General features: G+C 45.6%; 2 protein-coding genes across 3 annotated transcripts in view; one reads left to right on the top strand and one right to left on the bottom strand.

Annotated features, from left to right (window-relative positions):
* The window catches only part of Slc39a10 (solute carrier family 39 member 10), a 44,806-nt gene extending 37,955 nt beyond the window's left edge, over positions 1-6,851 (top strand). For both annotated transcript variants that reach the window (XM_038315290.2, XM_038315289.2), the window contains exons 9-10: positions 1,910-2,100; positions 4,355-6,851. In XM_038315290.2, coding sequence (XP_038171218.1) covers positions 1,910-2,100; positions 4,355-4,513 — 350 coding nt within the window. In that variant the 3' untranslated portion in view covers positions 4,514-6,851. The remainder of the gene's footprint in view (positions 1-1,909; positions 2,101-4,354) is intronic.
* Positions 6,852-7,084: 233 nt separating this feature from the next.
* The window catches only part of Dnah7 (dynein axonemal heavy chain 7), a 218,972-nt gene continuing 208,724 nt past the window's right edge, over positions 7,085-17,332 (bottom strand). Inside the window, exon 65 of the mRNA XM_038315400.1 lies at positions 7,085-7,291. Coding sequence (XP_038171328.1) covers positions 7,085-7,291 — 207 coding nt within the window. The remainder of the gene's footprint in view (positions 7,292-17,332) is intronic.

Below are 17,332 nucleotides of genomic sequence, written 5' to 3' on the forward strand. Positions count from 1 at the left end.
TTTTAGTTTTTATTTATTCATGTTTTTATGTGTAGGTGTTTTGCCTGAATGTATTGCCATACACATGTCTGGTGCCCAAGAAGGTCAAAGAGGGTATTGGACCCTCTGACTCTGGAGTTACAGATGGTTGTGAACCACCATGTGGGTTCTGGAAATTAAACCCAGGCACTCTGGAAGAGCATCCAGTGTTCTTAGTCACGGAGCTATCTCTGGCCTGTGGAATCTTCAGATATACAATAGTAAAGAATAAAGAACATCAAAGTACACTCTTTTTTTTTAAATTTCAGTAATGATTATTAGTGACACTGTACCAGATCACAGCCACTGACGCCTCATTGTCTGCTATTAACACCTCTGCCAGCAGGAAGAAGGCGTACTGACCATCTCTTGAATGTTTGTGTGCGCTGTCTAATCTCATTCACAGGGAATCCTTTGACTTATAGTACACAACTCTTCAGCAAAAAAAAGCAGGGTAAATATGCAAAACCTGAGTCTTTACAGCCCGAAAGAAGATTAGAACAAGGGAGATTTTCAGGTTTTTCAAGACAGGGTTTCATTGTTTTCTCTGGCTATCCTGGAACTCGCTCTGTAGACAAGGCTGGCCTCAAACTCATAGAGATTTGCCTGCTTCTGCCTCCCAAGTGCTTGGATTAAAGGCATGTGCCACCACTACCCAGTAAGAACAAAGAGTTTTATGTAAGATGTTTCATTTTATACAGAGTCTATAAGATGGTCCCACTTGCACCAAAAACATGAAGTTTGAGCTTAAGTCTGTGCTAAAAACTACCCATTACCAACAGAAACCAAAGTTGACTTACGGACCAGAAAATTCAGTATTCTTCAGTATTAAGTGTTCTTCTTTTTCTTTTTTTCCTTGATTCCCAGCATTCAGAACAATAGCAGGTTCATTGACAGAGATTAATGAGCTTCTTAAAATCTTTTATGTGAAAAGGAAACAATTTGACATCTAGAAAATTTTGAAAAATGACAACAGATTGATTTGAAATTTGATTTATTCACATACCCAAAACAGTGGTTTTAAGAAAAGAACAGACATGTACACCACTGAAGTGTGCCTTAGTGTCTCCAGATATAGCAGTTTATTTTCAGCAAAGGTACAAAGGAAGTTCCAGACAGATAGGGTTCAGTAGATGATGCTTTGATATGAGATGTTTACCTGCCAAAAATAGAAGCTGTCAGAAGCCTGGGATTCACACCTGACAACCATGAACAAAAGTTAACTCCAAAGAAGCTGAGAAAATCCACAGTTTCCCTGTGTCCGGGCTAGAAAACTCTCTTGGGCACATTACTACATAAGCAACCATTGAGAAAACAAAACAGACCACTGCATGCACGCTTACAATGTCGCAGACGTTCTTTAGAGTAAGAAGCCACAGCCTGAAAATTTGGAAGACATGTATTTATATAAGGTCTTTAGGAACACAACATTGAAGATTTCTCTATTTAGTGAGAGGAACCCCTTCCGCGCCCCCCCCCCAAAAAAAAACAGACAAAAGATTTGAACAGATAGTTACTAAAGAAGGTAAAAGACAGTAGATAAATGTGAAACTTCAGTTCCTGGCTGTTCTCTCACTTAGAGCTCCACCTGCCCTTCTCCCCCCCCCTCCCGTGCTGAGATTACAGCCGTGTGCCACCACAGCTGGCTTCTTACCTGGCTTTGTCAATGCAGCTGCTGGGCTCTTCACATGCATGTAGACGTATGGAACTGCGCCACACAGAGAACTGTGGGACAGTTCTGTCTCCCTTACAACTTTTGTGCTGCTGTGCTGTCAATGATGTATCTTTATAGTGCATTCTTGATTTTTTTTTTTTATTAATAGTTTTTTCCACTCAGAAGTTGTGCTTCCAAATCCCGTGGTTTTAAACTCCCGTGATGTCTGAATTGCAGGGGATTTTGCGGTTCTTCTGAAAGCAGGCATGACGGTAAAGCAGGCGATTGTGTACAATCTGCTCTCCGCCATGATGGCTTACATAGGGATGCTCATCGGCACAGCCGTCGGCCAGTACGCCAACAACATCACCCTCTGGATCTTCGCCGTCACGGCAGGCATGTTCCTCTACGTGGCCTTGGTGGATATGGTAAGATGCTTTGGCTATCTTTCTCTGTAATACTAACCTTGAGTGCAGCTTCCAGAAATGGGAGACATCTTTGGAAGTAGCTGGAAACTTGTTTTTTTTAAAAGACTATGGCCAATTTTAAAGACCGTGACAACTCCAATAATAATTAGAGAAAGGCGTTTACCTTACGATTTCTTGTAGATGCTGAAAATTTCTAACCAGCTAATGCATAGCTCAGGTAATAGCAGTATTTAGAGATGTGATTGCAGAATAATGGTACTTCTCAAGAGACTTGTGATGTCGGGGTGGGTATCTCGTCACTGTTAGCCTATCTTTGGAGGTTCTGGATGGCCAAGATGAAGGAAGGCTTCCTGTGCGCATGCCAGTCTTTATGTCTGACTTCAAAGTTCATCAAGGCACGGTTGTTTTCATTGTACTCCAATGTCCAAATACGTCGGACACAGCTTTTCTGTGGGGCTGTTTCCGTAGGTCTCATGTTTACCTCTAACTAGACACCACCACACACTCACGACTCTTTCAGTCCCATCTAAGACTCGGCTCCCTAAGTTCTTGGACGGACCTGCCAGCTTTTCACATCGTCCAGTATCTGCCTGCTTTTCTTCCTTAGCTCTCCCAACCCTGCCTCATTTCCGTTCTGTGCCTCAGAGCGACTTCTCGCAGCTCTCTTGTGCCCGCTTAGGCAGCAGCTTTACACGTGGAGTCTGCCCTCGGTGCAGAGCCCACTAAGTCCTTGCTGTGCACGTGGAGTCTGCCCTCGGTGCAGAGCCCACCAAGTCCTTGCTGGGCTCTTTCGTCACTTGTGTCTTCATCTAGAGCGAGCACACCGAGCGTTTGACTTTATTTCTCAAGTTGCTGCCTCGCACATGAGGAGCCGGGTCTGGGGACAGGCGTTACTGCTATTGTATTAGCTGTCATGTGCTGCTGGAGATGCAGCCAATATGGACCAAGACGGCCTGACCCTTGTACTAGGAAGCTAGAAATCAGAAGAAACATTTTAGAGTAAGAATTTGTGGGTTTTTAAAAAACATTTTTGTTTTTTCCTTGATAATTTTATACAATATATTTTGAACCTCTCTCCAGTTCCTCACTGCTCCTTCCCAGCTTGGGTCAGAGTCGTGCACTGAATTCTGCAGTTTGGAACCACAGAGAAGCTGACTGAAAAGAGAACCGAAAGTCATTTTGTTTTGTTTTTAACGATAAGAAATCTGGGCCTAGTCTAAAGGATATGGAAGTGTTGGTTGGCAGCAAGAGGAGCAGGTGGATGAGGTCCTCAGTCCAGTGACAGCAGGGAATAACGGGAGGTGACGGCCGTCTGTAGAGCAGGCAAACAAGGGCAGAGCCGTCCTCTGCGAGGATGCAGATGGTCAGACACTGGCACCGACACAGAAGCAGCACACCCCCTGCGTGTATTTTCTAGCACATTAGTAACACAAAATGACTCTTTTCCTAATTAGCAGGAAAGATTACTTAAAAATAATATCCATGGCCTGTGTGAACTTCTCAGATAAAGGCTCTTGCCACCAGGCCCGGGACCGGAACTCTCAGGAACACCCCGAGTTCTCAGGGCAGGCGGTTTGCCTTGAATGTTGGGAAGATTACTTACCTGAAGCCATCTGAAGCCAGTCCAACAGGTATCGGCAATAAGCAGAAGCTCTCCACCCTGAGAACTCGGGGTGTGAGGTCAGAGGGCAATCCTGCAGTGAGCACCGCTCTCGGCCCACCCTGAGAACTTGGGGTGTGTGGTTCCACTTGAGGCTCCTAAGGGAGACTCCGTGGAAATGCCTGCTTAGGGGACTTTGGGCAGTGCTATTTACTGACTACTCTGACTAAATACATTTATATTATTATATATGCATAAATATATATACATATATATTTAATATCTTAGTGTGTTAGTGGTGGTCACCCTAACAAGGTGCCAGGCAGGCTGTACCCAGAGCCTCACCTCCAGCCCCACCTTCGTGAGTATACCTAAGTGCTGTGTCCCAGTCGACGCTGGTCAGCTCTTTACTGTGCTGATGGCAGCTGTGTTAGCCTTCGGGGTGAATATGAGCTCTGAGACCCAGCATTATTCTAGTCCCACATAGTGGAACCCAGAGTGCACGCCTGTGGACCATTCTGTATTAGGGGAATGTAGCAGTAAAAGCTTCGAGAAGGAGGAGAAACAATGCAGTAAGAGCAGTTTTACTAGAACTAGACATAGGCGTTCCCAGTGTGCTTTCCAAATGCCTCGCTAACTTGTGTCTCCTTTCAGCTCCCAGAAATGCTGCACGGTGACGGTGACAACGAGGAGCATGGCTTTTGTCCAGTCGGGCAGTTCATCCTTCAGAATTTAGGACTCTTGTTTGGATTTGCCATCATGCTGGTGATCGCCCTCTATGAAGACAAAATTGTGTTTGACATCCAGTTCTGACCATTCCTGGGTTGACTTCGAGAATGTTCGTGCAGCTTGCCTCTGTTCCTTGTCCTGCGCACACTGCTCGGGAATTCAGCGGCCTCCACTACTCACAGGTTCCGTCGAGTCGAGCCTAACCACAAAGACCGGTGCTCAGTGCTGCGTTCTCTGCATGAATGGCCTTTGCAAAACAAAGTTTGTGATAAAGACGGGAGAAAATGGGACTCCATGAACCAATGTTGATAGATGTATAAGACTTTAAAAAAGAGAATCATATAAAACACTAGTCTTTTTATTAATAGAAACTTCTGTGGCTATGCAGAAATAGAAATTAAACCAAAAAATCATTTAAACTTTAAAAATATTTTAAATGGACTTGGAGCAGACATTTTTGTGTGTATGCTAAGAATGAATTTTAGTGTCCTTTAATTCAGCTCCATATATACATATGGGATTAATAGGGATCAACTCAACACAACTTCGAAACTGTATAAAGTCGACTTTAGGAGCTAGAGGGAAGGCCAGGCTGCGTTAGAATATGGATTTAGCATTGGGAAAAGCCCGTATTCTTGAATCTAGAGTTACTATTTTTGTATATATTTGCATAGTGTTCAAACTTGCAGCCGAAACTACTGAAATTTGTGATTGTATGTTTGTGTGAACTTCAGTTTAATGAAAGATTCTTAATGGTTCTTTGCATTACTATACTTGGTGTTGGGGTTATTTTCTTTTGTAACTTTGTTTTGATTTGTGGGGATGAGTCAGCATGTAGTAAGATATATCTTTTTCTTAAAATTACCATTCTAGAAAATATCAAAGGTGTGGCATTCCATCTCCCGCGTACCAACAATTGGAAAATTGAAGTTCTGTTACTTACCAGTTTTGCATTGGAACTCAGAACACACGCTGTGGCTGGCAGTAAAATCCAAGTTTGCCATGCCTGTTGTCTGTACATAACGTGTCGGCTACACAGTTACTGCGCGACTGCTGTGGTACCAAGTGCGTGGTTAAACCAAAATCACTTTATCATTTTGTGCCAAGATACGCTGTTGGTGCCTGGGGCAGAGTAGTCTGTCTGGTGCCTGCTCTCACACACCACTGGACAAGTGATGTCTGAGAAGCGTGTGCCATGTTTAGCCCGATTGTTGACCCAGTAACTTGTAGACTGGTCATGTGCAGATCTCTGTTCATACCTCATGCCACTCGCTCCTCACCTCTGCAAGGAACCTGTGTCTGAACCGTGTGCAGCTAGCTTTACTCTACCTGCGTGGCAGTCAGGAGAGCCCTTGGGGAAAACAAACAACAAACTGTAAGAGCCAAACCCCGTCCATTCCATTTTAAATGTTTTCATTCAGTCCTTTCCCCCAGTTCTTTTCCGCTTACTGTGTCTGAGAGCAGCGCATGCACCCAGGTGTTAGCGGATACTCGTCAGTATTCATTATGCTCTAAGCGAGGGTTCCTTGGTGTCTCCTGTAATTTATGCTTGAATTTTCTGAGCTCCCGCTCCCCTGAAGTAGCGGTCTGTCCACGTTTTCAGCCCTGGGCATAGCTAGGACAGACCTCTTGCCTCATTGCTTGGCCGTTGAGCAACCTGCTGAAAGGTGCTGGCCTACTGAGAACTGCCAACTTCAAGTGACTTCGATATTTTTCTTGCAAAACCAAGATATGTTTGTAGTTCATTTTTGAGTTTTACACCCCAGGAGGATTGTGCATTCCAGCAGTGAATCTGCTTCATTTAAAACAACAGCTGGAATAGTCCATTCTGAAATGCCTGATTTAAAGCCAATCAGTTATGCTTACAGTCTAGAAAGTTTGTCTTTCTTTGCTAGATCTTCTTAACCGTTTAGGAGAGCTTTAACAGTTGCTGCTAGTATTTTGATAGGGTTCCACCAGTATTTAGTTTTTGCATTCTTCTAATGTATAGTTTCAGGTCTCACTAGACAATCCTAATTCCACTACATTTCTGTTTGGCTCCAACATTCCACTTGGCTTGAGCAGTCTGGTTTTAACATACACTTGTTGGAGGTCACCAATGTTACTTGTCCAATGCTGTCGCCGTGTGACACCCATATGGATTTGGTGTTCTGTTACATTGCATTCAATCAGCTGTGATTATGCTTAGAAATGCTATAGTAACTTGGTGCAGTGTGAACCGTTCCATTAACAGGGAGTCGGTGGCTCAAATGTGATTATGGTCCCGCAAGGTGATACTTGCTAAAATATCTAAACATTTTTTGTTGTTGTTGTAACTGAATCATTTTTTTAAATTTTTAAAGCTGGAAGTGATCAAATGCTGTTTTTTTTTTCATTGTCAACAGTGGTATGTCATTTTATATATGTTCCTAATGCTTATGGAACTCTCCCAGAATAAAGTTCTTCAAAAAGAGAAACAAAGCGCTCCAGTGTGTTTCTCAGTCTGTCTCTGAACATTCAGTGCGCGTTTTCACGAGACTTCCCAGAGGCCGGAAGACAGTCACCATTGAGAGTGCTATGCTAGTTCAGTTTATTGAAGTCCAAACAAAGTCTAAACAGTACCACGTGATCTACTCAGTCTAACCAGAGGGAGGCGGCGGCGAGGACGCCTTCCAGCTAGGAGTTGAGCTGGCACAGCAGGGCCACACCCCGCCCGATCCAGTGCTCCTTGGGCTGGTCGGAGGGGAGAATCATGGCGATCACAAAGTTGGTGGAGTGGCCTGTGGTGGACAGTGTGCCCCTCCTCTCACTTGTCTTATACAGGGGAGCCACGTAGCTTGGCCGCTTGGGTATGTCTGACCTCTTACAGGGTTTTAGCCACATCTGGAAGAGAGGACAGACACCTCTTTCAGTCAGAGCTGTTATCTCAGCTACCCTGAGAGTCCCAGAGTAAGGTCACATCTAAAGACCTGAACCCATTCTGCTCAGACTACAAAAGGAAAAGGAGAAGTTCCCTCTGTTAGAAACACACTACCTGCTCATGTTTATTTTGGCTTAAGTGAGTTTATTGGGCTAACCTGGGAAATGTTCTCCTTTTTACGCTTTTTCTATACAGGAAATATTCTTAGTGAACTTTAAACTATGACCCATACTTATGTTGGAGCTGCCCGTGTCTTGGTTTCTTAGCAGCTTATATGCACAAACAGAGTTAATGCATAAAATACAGCATTGTGCCGATAACAAGGGCACTGATCCTTAAAAATCCTTAGAAGCACATTACCCGCTGTTTGCCACCAGCTCTCGTTTCCCTGGGGTGAAAACTGGTTGTTTTCAAAGAGATGCCACTGTTTATACTAATTTAAACTAGTAACCAATTTTGAAGAGTGTTCTTGGGGGGAGGATGGACAACAGTATCTAAGGAAACCACCATATTATGGAAGCAGGCATACTGTGTGCGAGATGGCGCAGCAGGAGCACCTGGTGACTCCACAAGAACTAAAGACTGTGGGAGCTGCACCTGGAGCTGGGAAAGTACTGGAATTCAGGGTCCGAACACAAAGTACTTGTAGAATCCAGGGGCGGCCAGGCAAGAGAGAGCAGCCCAGTTCCACAACTCTAGGAGGGGCTCATGCCCAGACACGCACTGAAGTCCCCAGGTCTTCCCAGGTGCAGCCGAGAGAGATGAGAGCCCTGCAATGCTTCCCCCTCCAGGACCCCCCAGGGTGCTATGGTCAACAGCCAGTCTAAGAAGGAGCCTGATTGACTGGGTTGCTCTAAGCGTCAAAAACCTTCACGCACTCCCATCTCTGGAACCCCACCATTCTCCACCACATTGGCTTAGCAGAACAGCTCCCCAGGCAACTGAGATTACTGCGGTGAAGAACGGGTGAGGAGGAGGGAGGGAGCCAAGGGCCCAGTTCCCCCACAAGGACCAGGGTTGTGCTATGGCGGGATGCTCTAGGAAGGGTGGAAGAGTCTACCGCCTCCCTGCCTGCCTAGTTTCAGCCAAACCAGCCCCAGCCGTAGCCCTGCCCTAGAGGCACAGCCCAGGCAAGTTTCAAGAAACCAGACAGTCTTACTATAGCAATTCAAGTTAAAGAAATGGGGAGAATAAAGTCCTTACAATTATACCATCAGGATACGCGACCAAAGATAAAGCTTAAACTGCCTAACATACATTCCTGTCCTGCTCTCCCACCTGGGAGAACCCTGGGAGAGGGATTTTGCTTGGCCTCCGCCATGGCCCACTGATTGATAGTCACTGGTGGGCACCACTGCTGAAGCAGTCTGGGGGAAAAGCTCCTTCTCTGGGGACCGCTGGAGGATAGGGGGCACTCTGACGTTTAACTGCTGCGTAGGCACATCCCACTGCACTTGTCCTGGGAGCCTCTCGCTTGTCTGGTCACACACTCCTGACAGTTCCTTGCCAGTGAGCACGGCAGAGGGCGGGGCAATGCTCTGTCCCTTCCTGTGAAGCCACAGGACCTGCACAGTGTCTAATCAAAAGATCGTGCTCAAACCCTTCACCATTGTGGGAATAGCCAAGACTAGTGTCCATTCAGAGAGCAGAGCCAGTATCAACCGCTGGATGAGCACCATCACACCTACTGTAGGGGAGCCACTTAGGGTGCGCTCCCTTCTGCCTACTTCCCACCTGCTTAAACGGTTAGTGCCCTGCCCGTGGGGACTCTGGAGACACCGCCTGACTCTCAAGTGTGTGCTCTGCCCAAACTTAACCACAGAGAGACCACAAGGAGACCGTGCCGCAGCACCAGCTGGAAGTGAACTCAGCAGAGCAGGGTGAACTGACGGCTCTAAGACACGGCTGTAAGAGAAAGCCATATTCTCGGAAGGCTATCCCATGTAAGTGGTAGAGATACCCATTTCAATAGCCGCACAGATTTCAACATAGAAAAATAAGAAGTGGTGTAAATATTTCTTAAATAATACTTCCAAAAAATAACTCCCTGGTAACAGATTCCAAAGATGCTGCTTGCTGCTGATAAGGTGCCCGATAGATTTAAAGGAATGGTTGTTAAGAAGCTTAGTGGGAGAGCTGGGGTGTGGGTGGGTCAGCACCTGTGCTCCCTCAGATAAGTTCCTTAAATTAGGCCACCCTCAGGGTAAAGTTCAAAGCCACCTTGAGTTGTGTGAAACCCTGTTTCCAAACAAAGGGGGAAAGAACCCTCAATGACAAATGAAATCCAGGAAGATACACATAAAAAAAACAAATTAAGAAAATGATGCAGATATGAACAAGGAACTCCTCGAACAAAGAGAGGAGGGTTGTGAGTTCAAGGCCACCCTGGACAGCAGGATAAGTGTCAGGGACCATTTTCCTAAGGATAGATTTGTCAGGGAACATCGTCCTGACAGGGATAGCAGAGGTCATTGTCCTAAGGATGTTTACAGAGAACCCACCCCTCATCCCACTATCTTGAGAGCTATCCGTTAACGGAACCCACCCCTTACTCCAATGCTAATGGATCACATCTGTTAAGGGAACCCACCCCTTACTCCAATGTTAATGAATCACATGCTTCAGCTTACTCCAGGTGCTGGCTGATGACCTTCAGTTACCCCGGCAGAGTTCCTGCCTGCCCCTACCTCCACCCCATTCAAGGGTATATAAGCTGTAACTTTCACCCCAATAAACGGAGACCTTGACAATAGAATCTTGCTTGGTCTCCTTCCTCTTTGACAGCTCATGTCTTGCAGGTTAGCGCCCCTTCAGAGGACCCTGAATAGCTGACCCTGACAAGCGGAGGTTACAGTGGCGCCTGAACAGGGACCCTGAAGTACGGCCAACTAATCGGACGACGAGGCGCAGTCCCGGGACGAAGGAAAATAAGGTCCTGACCAGCTGTGATACTCGGACAGGTCTGCAGGACGGAGGTAGGTGCAGGTTCGTTGTCGTCTATAGGACATGGGACAATCGCTTTCAAAGGAAGAGAAATTCATATGGGAATTTCAACAGTCACTTAGGGAAAGAGGAGTAAGAGTTAAAAGGAAGAGAAATTCATATGGGAATTTCAACAGTCACTTAGGGAAAGAGGAGTAAGAGCTAAAAAGAGAGATTTAGCTGAATTCTTTTGTTTTATAGATGAAAAATGCCCTTGGTTAGTTTTAACAGGCCCAGAGATACATCCCAAAATTTGGGACAAGGTGGGCAAAGATCTTAGTAAGATGATTAGAGGAGGTGATTCTGTGCCAGAAATTGTTTTTAGTTACTGGTCCCTGATCAGGGATGTCATAAATAGTCCAGAAAAAGGAGGGCATTGTTCCCATCTCCTAACGATAGTCACTGAATTCTTAGAGGCATCCCGCCCGTCATCTTGTAAAAATGAAGAGGGTGGGTGTTCTTCCCCCTGTCCTTCGGTTGTTATTAGTATCCCCGAGGACCCCTCCCCAGGACCTATTAAATCTATAACAGCTCCCCAAAAAGAGACCGTGCCTGCTGAAGATGAGATCCAAAAGCCGCCTAAAAGCATTTATCCATCGCTGGTCGCTTTTAAAAATGAAATCAAACCCGGCCTGCAGGACTCAGATCGCTGGATTCAAAGTTCAGAGGAGCCTTTGGATTCAGGGTCCGAAAATGAGTTAGAGGTAGAAGCGGCTAGTTATGAGAAAGGAAGGTATGGTAGAGGGGATAAAGCCCCCTGCGTCTTTCTTAGTCAGCCAAAAAGGACTCCGCGGCCACTGCCTTATGTTCTGACTGCCCCCGATAGCATGCCTTTGCCCACTCCCTTGATTCAGGAATTACTTAATACAAAAGCTGCCCTTAAGGCGCAAATAGGAGGTCTCAAACAAGTGCTTGCATTACAACATGAGCTCTCAGACCTTTCTGTTCAGATTCAGGATTTACAGTTTACTATGGGAAAGGGCACGACTTTAGACAAACGGGCAAACTCTAAACTTAAAGTAAAATGTAAAGTAAAAAATAAACAAACTCGTAAAATGGCTTATCTAGTCCTGACCCGGTCACGAGCCAGGCTAGTGGAAGAGGCTGCTGAGTCTCAGCCTGATACCACAGAAACCCCCCCAGGGCTAGAGCCAAGGCAAGAGGGCAATTATGAGCAAGATCAGATGGCCTCTGATTCGGAGGAAGAGCCTGAACAAAATGAATATGAAACTTTCCGGCCCATATATAAAAAATTAAAAATTAAACATATTAAAGATCTTCACTCTGCTGTTAAAAATTATGGGATGAATGCACCTTTTACTTTTTCTATATTGGAGGGATTGGCAGGAGAAGGATTTATGCTGCCCATAGAATGGAGCAGGGTGGTCCAGTCAGTATTGAATAGAGGACAATACCTGACTTGGAAGTCTGAGTTTCTCGATAGGGCTGAAGCCCTTGCAAACGAAAATAGAAGGAACCCATTAAGTCAGACTGCCTCCTGGACAGCTGATAAAATTGCTGGTAAAGGCAAGTTTGCAGATGAAGACAAGCAAAAAGGACTGTCCACTGGGATACTTTCCCAGACGGCACAGGCTGCTTTGGCAGCTTGGAGGGCAGTTCCCTCCACTGGCGCCACTACCACCCCGCTCACTAAAATCATCCAGGGACCTCAGGAACCATATGCTCAGTTTATGGGTCGGCTCCAAGAAACAGCAGAAAGAATCTTGGGGCCAGAGGAAATGGAAGGGACCTTGGTCAAACAGCTGGCCTTTGAGAATGCCAATACTGCATGTAAAGCTGCATTAAGGGGAAAAATGAGGAACATTGATGTTTCTGGTATGATTAAGGTGTGCAATGAGGTAGACAATTTTGGTCACCAGCTATCAAAGTCAATCAGCCTGGCCATCGGCGCAGTATTTCAGGGACAAAGGGGACACTCTCGCCCCGGAGGGAAGATATGTTTCACCTGTGGTCAACTGGGACACTTTGCGAGAGAATGCCCCTCTCGATCGATAGTTGAGAATAACCAAAATTGTCCTGAGGATAGAGGGGGTGGCCCTCCAGGACCCTGCCCCCGATGTAGGCGGGGCAAACATTGGGCAAGGTATTGCAAATCCAAGACTGATAATATGGGCAACTCCCTAACCCCTGTCTCAGCTACTGCGGTTCAGGGAAACGGGAGAGGGAAGAGGGGGCCCTTACTCACCAATTCTGTACCAGCCAGCTCATGCAAGGGGAACGACCCAACGTCAAAACCCCTTTACAGGGCCACCCCAGGGAGCGCAGGATTGGACTTGTGCCCCTCCTCCACCCGGATTATAACCCCTGAGGATGGGACCACGATTGTAGAGACTGGGCTGTATGGACCTCCTCCTCCTGGCATGTTCTATCTTATTATAGGGCGAGCTTCATGCTCCCTAAAGGGGCTTTCTGTTACTCCCTCTGTGGTTGATGCTGATTATGAAGGAGAAATTAAATTGCTTGCCACTGCTACTGAAGGCCCCTTAACTCTTAGAGCTGGACATCGCATAGCACAAGCCCTGCCATTACCTATGATGGGACAATTCCCCTGCCAAGGAAACAAACGTGGTGCCTCGAGCCCCGGCTCTTCTGACATATATTGGGTACAACAGCTTTCTGATACCCGACCTATGATGACTTTATGGCTAGATAATAAACAATTCCAGGGTCTTTTAGACACAGGTGCGGATGCCACTGTACTATCATCCAGGTACTGGCTTAAAGCATGGCCTGTAGATTCCACTGCCACCCACTTACAAGGTATAGGACAAACCCAGAATACTTTAAAAAGTTCTAAGTTATTAACCTGGAAAGACAAAGAGGGTAATTCAGGCACCATTCAGCCTTTTATAGTCCCAGGCCTCCCAGTTAACCTCTGGGGAAGGGACATCTTAAAACAAATGGGAGTTATTATGCTTAGTCCTAATGAAATTGTCACTAAACAGATGCTTAAAATGGGATTCCTCCCTGGTAAAGGATTAGGAAAGAAAGAACAAGGACTTACAGACCCTATTGCTACTGGCCAACACCAAGGTAGGTTAGGCTTAGGCGTGGACCTTTTTTCCTAAGGGCCACTGATCCTCCTGCACTCCAGGCTGATAAGATATCTTGGAGGTCTAATGACCCAGTCTGGATAGACCAGTGGTCCATGCCTCAGGAAAAGGTTCAGGCTGCCCTGCAGTTGGTGCAGGAACAATTAGAGCAGGGACATCTTGAGCCCTCCACATCCCCATGGAACACCCCTATATTTGTCATTAAAAAGAAAAATGGGGACTGGAGACTGTTACAGGACTTAAGGGAAGTTAATAAGACCATGCTACCCATGGGAGCTTTACAGCCTGGCCTGCCATCACCAGTTGCTATTCCCAAAGATTTTCACAAGATTGTTATCGACATAAAAAACTGCTTTTTTTCTATACCCCTTCACCCGGCAGATTGTAAGCGATTTGCGTTTTCCATCCCAATTACTAATCATGTTGGCCCAAACCCTCGGTTTCAGTGGCGAGTCTTACCACAGGGCATGGCCAACTCGCCCACCCTATGCCAGCGTTTTGTGGCACAATCTGTGGATCCCATAAGGTTACTTTACCCCTCTGCGTACCTCATCCACTACATGGATGACTTGTTAATAGCTGCAGACAAGGCTGATATGGCACAAAAAATAGCTCAGGATTTAGTCTTGGCTTTACAATATAGGGGCTTTATTATATCCCCAGAAAAAATTCAGACTTGCTATCCCTTTTTGTTTTTGGGGTTTCAATTGGAACCAACCTTAATTCGCACCTCAAAAATCCATATAAAAAGAACGAGTTTACGTTGCCTGAATGATTTTCAAAAACTTTTAGGTGATATTAATTGGTTACGCCCTTATTTGCGACTCACAACAGGAGATTTAAAACCTTTATTTAATATATTACAAGGAGATCCTGACCCTAGTTCCCCTAGGAGCCTTACATTAGAGGCAGAAGCCGCACTTATAAGGGTAGAAGAAGCTATCTCCCAGCAAGGCTCAGGATATTTTGATCCTGAAAAAATCCTTTATCTATTGACATTTGCCACTGATTATATGCCATCAGGGCTCCTGTGGCAAGAGGAGCAGCCGCTTCTTTGGATACATGCGCCTGCTACCTCATCCAAGGTTTTGCCCTCCTATCCTTTTTTAGTGAATCAGGTTCTGTTCTCAGGTATCAAGACTGCGGTTCGATACTTTGGCCGTGACCCAGATGTTATTGTTACCCCATATTCGGGAGATCAGATAGCCTGGCTACAACAAAGGCATGATGAATGGGCTGTGCTACTTGCTGGGTTTCGGGGAAAGTTTGATACCCACATGCCAGGAAACAGGCTTATCCAATTTCTTAATATTACACCTTTTACATTTTTAAAGAATACACGCTTGCAGCCCATTCCAAATGCCTTACTTGTGTTTATAGATGGCTCAAAAAATGGGAAAGCTTCATATGTTATTAATGATAAGGCCTACTCTATTGATACCCCATACAGATCTGCCCAGATGGTAGAATTATATGCAGCTTTAACCATATTCCAATTGATCCGCCACCAAGAATTTAATTTGTTCTCTGATAGCCAATATGTTGTGAGGGCTATTCAGGTTCCTACCATTCAGCCTTCAACACCTACGTTTCAATTGTTCTCCAAAATTCAAAGATTAATTAGAGACCGTTCATATTTGTTTTTTGTGGGCCATATTCGAGCACATTCTGGTTTGCCTGGACCTTTGACACAGGGAAATGAATTGGCGGACAAGAGCACTCGTTTAGTTGCCTCGGTCTCTGTACAGGATCCTGTACAGGAGGCTCAGGCTGCTCACTTACTCCATCATCTTAATGCCTCAACCTTGCGTCTTAGATTTGGTATAACTAGAGAACAAGCCAGACAAATTGTTAAAAATTGCAAGAATTGTGTGACCTTTTTACCTGAACCTCATCTGGGAGTCAACCCTCGGGGCCTGATCCCAGGGGAACTACGGCAAATGGATGTTACTCATGTCCCCTCCTTTGGTAAACTTAAATATGTTCATGTTACTATTGATACTTATAGTGGCTTCCTGTATGCATCTGCTCAGACGGGGGAAGCAACTAAACAGGTCATTGCTCACTTATTTCTTGCATTTTCTGCTATGGGACATCCCCAAATGCTTAAGACTGACAATGGACCTGGCTATACTAGCCAAAAATTTAAACAATTCTGTGCCCAGTTAAATATAAAACATCGTACTGGTATTCCCTACAATCCACAAGGCCAGGGCATTGTTGAACGTGCCAATCAGACTCTTAAGCATACCATCTCTAAGTTAATGACACAAGAGACTCTTTACCCCATAAAAGGCAATGCCAAGACAATATTGGCTCATGCTCTCTTTGTGCTCAATTTTCTAACTTTGGACAATCAAGGGCAGTCCGCTGCGGACAGATTGTGGCACCCTTCTACCCAATCTACTTATGCACAAGCCCTATGGAAGGACCCCCTGTTGGGAGTCTGGGCTGGCCCTGACCCTGTGCTTATTTGGGGAAAAGGCCATGCATGTATTTATGATACCAAGGCTCAAAATGCCAGGTAGCTCCCTGAGCGTTTGATAAAATTGTATAATCCAACCAGGGAAAGTAAACCCTGAGAAAATTTCCTCTTGCTGGCAGAAATCTTGAAACCACCTTGGCTATGGCTCCTTCTAATTTGGACCAACCATATCGGAGTGACGACACCCCTGTATCAGCTTTTCAATTTTACCTGGCAGGTCATAAATGAAGCAGGTGACAAACTGCTAACTCCTCCTCCACCATAGCCGCAACTCCTGATTGGGGCCCTCTAGAGGTAGATCTCTGCAAACTGGCTCTGGGAGGCCATACAGATTGGGGAGTAGCCGATAAGTTTCCCCCTTTAACTCAGGCTCCAGAAGATTCATGTCATACCACGGAGCCTGGCTGTGCCAACAAACTTAGTAGGACCTCCCTTGCCCTTACACCAATATATGTTTGCCCTGGGGCCTCCCACAAAAATCGCTCCCTGGCCTCCAAATGTGGATATAGCTCTGATTATTTCTGTGCCTCATGGGGCTGTGAAACTACTGGGGATACATATTGGAATCCCTCTTCTTCCTGGGATTATATTCAAGTAAAGAGAAAAGATCCAGCCCAAAAACTATCTGCTCAACGTGTATCTGACAGCCAATCTAGGGGCTGGTGTAACCCCTTGGTAATTTCCTTTACAGAAGCAGGAAAAAAATTTGACTGGGCCAGCTCTAGAGGGGTAGAATGGGGGCTCCGTCTCTATAAGGCCGGAAGGGATTTTGGGGTGACTTTTAAAATAAAGTTATTAAGAACGGTCCCCCAATCCTCCGTTACCGCAGTAGGCCCCAATAAGGCATTACATTCTCTGGCTAGTGGGCAACCTAGTCGTCCATCTCACAAACAACCCCCAACCAATGGTTCCTCTGTAACAGCCCCTCCTTTTCAACCCACCTTACCCCAAGGACTTCCCTCTTCTGCTGATCTTATTCTATCTATGGTCAATGCTTCTATAACTGCTTTACATGCCATTAATAATTCCCTATATGAGGAATGCTGGGTTTGCTTTTCACCAAAGCCCCCCTTTTATGAAGGTGTGGCTGCCTTTGGCTCCCCCCATCTAACTAATGATACAAAGCATTTAAGGTGGCATCCTGTCGACGGTGAAGGTATTACGATAGGCCAGGTCTCTGGTATAGGACTATGCCTTAGGGGACCAGCTTTACGCTTTCCCCAACCATTGCAGTATACCTGCAATCAGACATTTATTGTTAATATCTCTTTTTCTTATATTTCTGTACTTGAAGAATTTTATTTTGCTTGTGCCTCGGGCCTCACCACTTATATAATTACCAATAACTTTTTGATCAATAGAGATTATTGTGTGCTTGTGCGGCTGGTGCCTCGTCTGACGATACATGAGTCAGAGGATCTCCTCCACTTTTGGGAACAGGGCACTACTATGCCCCGAAACAA

The sequence above is a fragment of the Arvicola amphibius genome, chromosome 18 (assembly GCF_903992535.2).
Source record: "Arvicola amphibius chromosome 18, mArvAmp1.2, whole genome shotgun sequence".
In the NCBI taxonomy this organism is placed as follows: Eukaryota; Metazoa; Chordata; class Mammalia; order Rodentia; family Cricetidae; genus Arvicola; species Arvicola amphibius.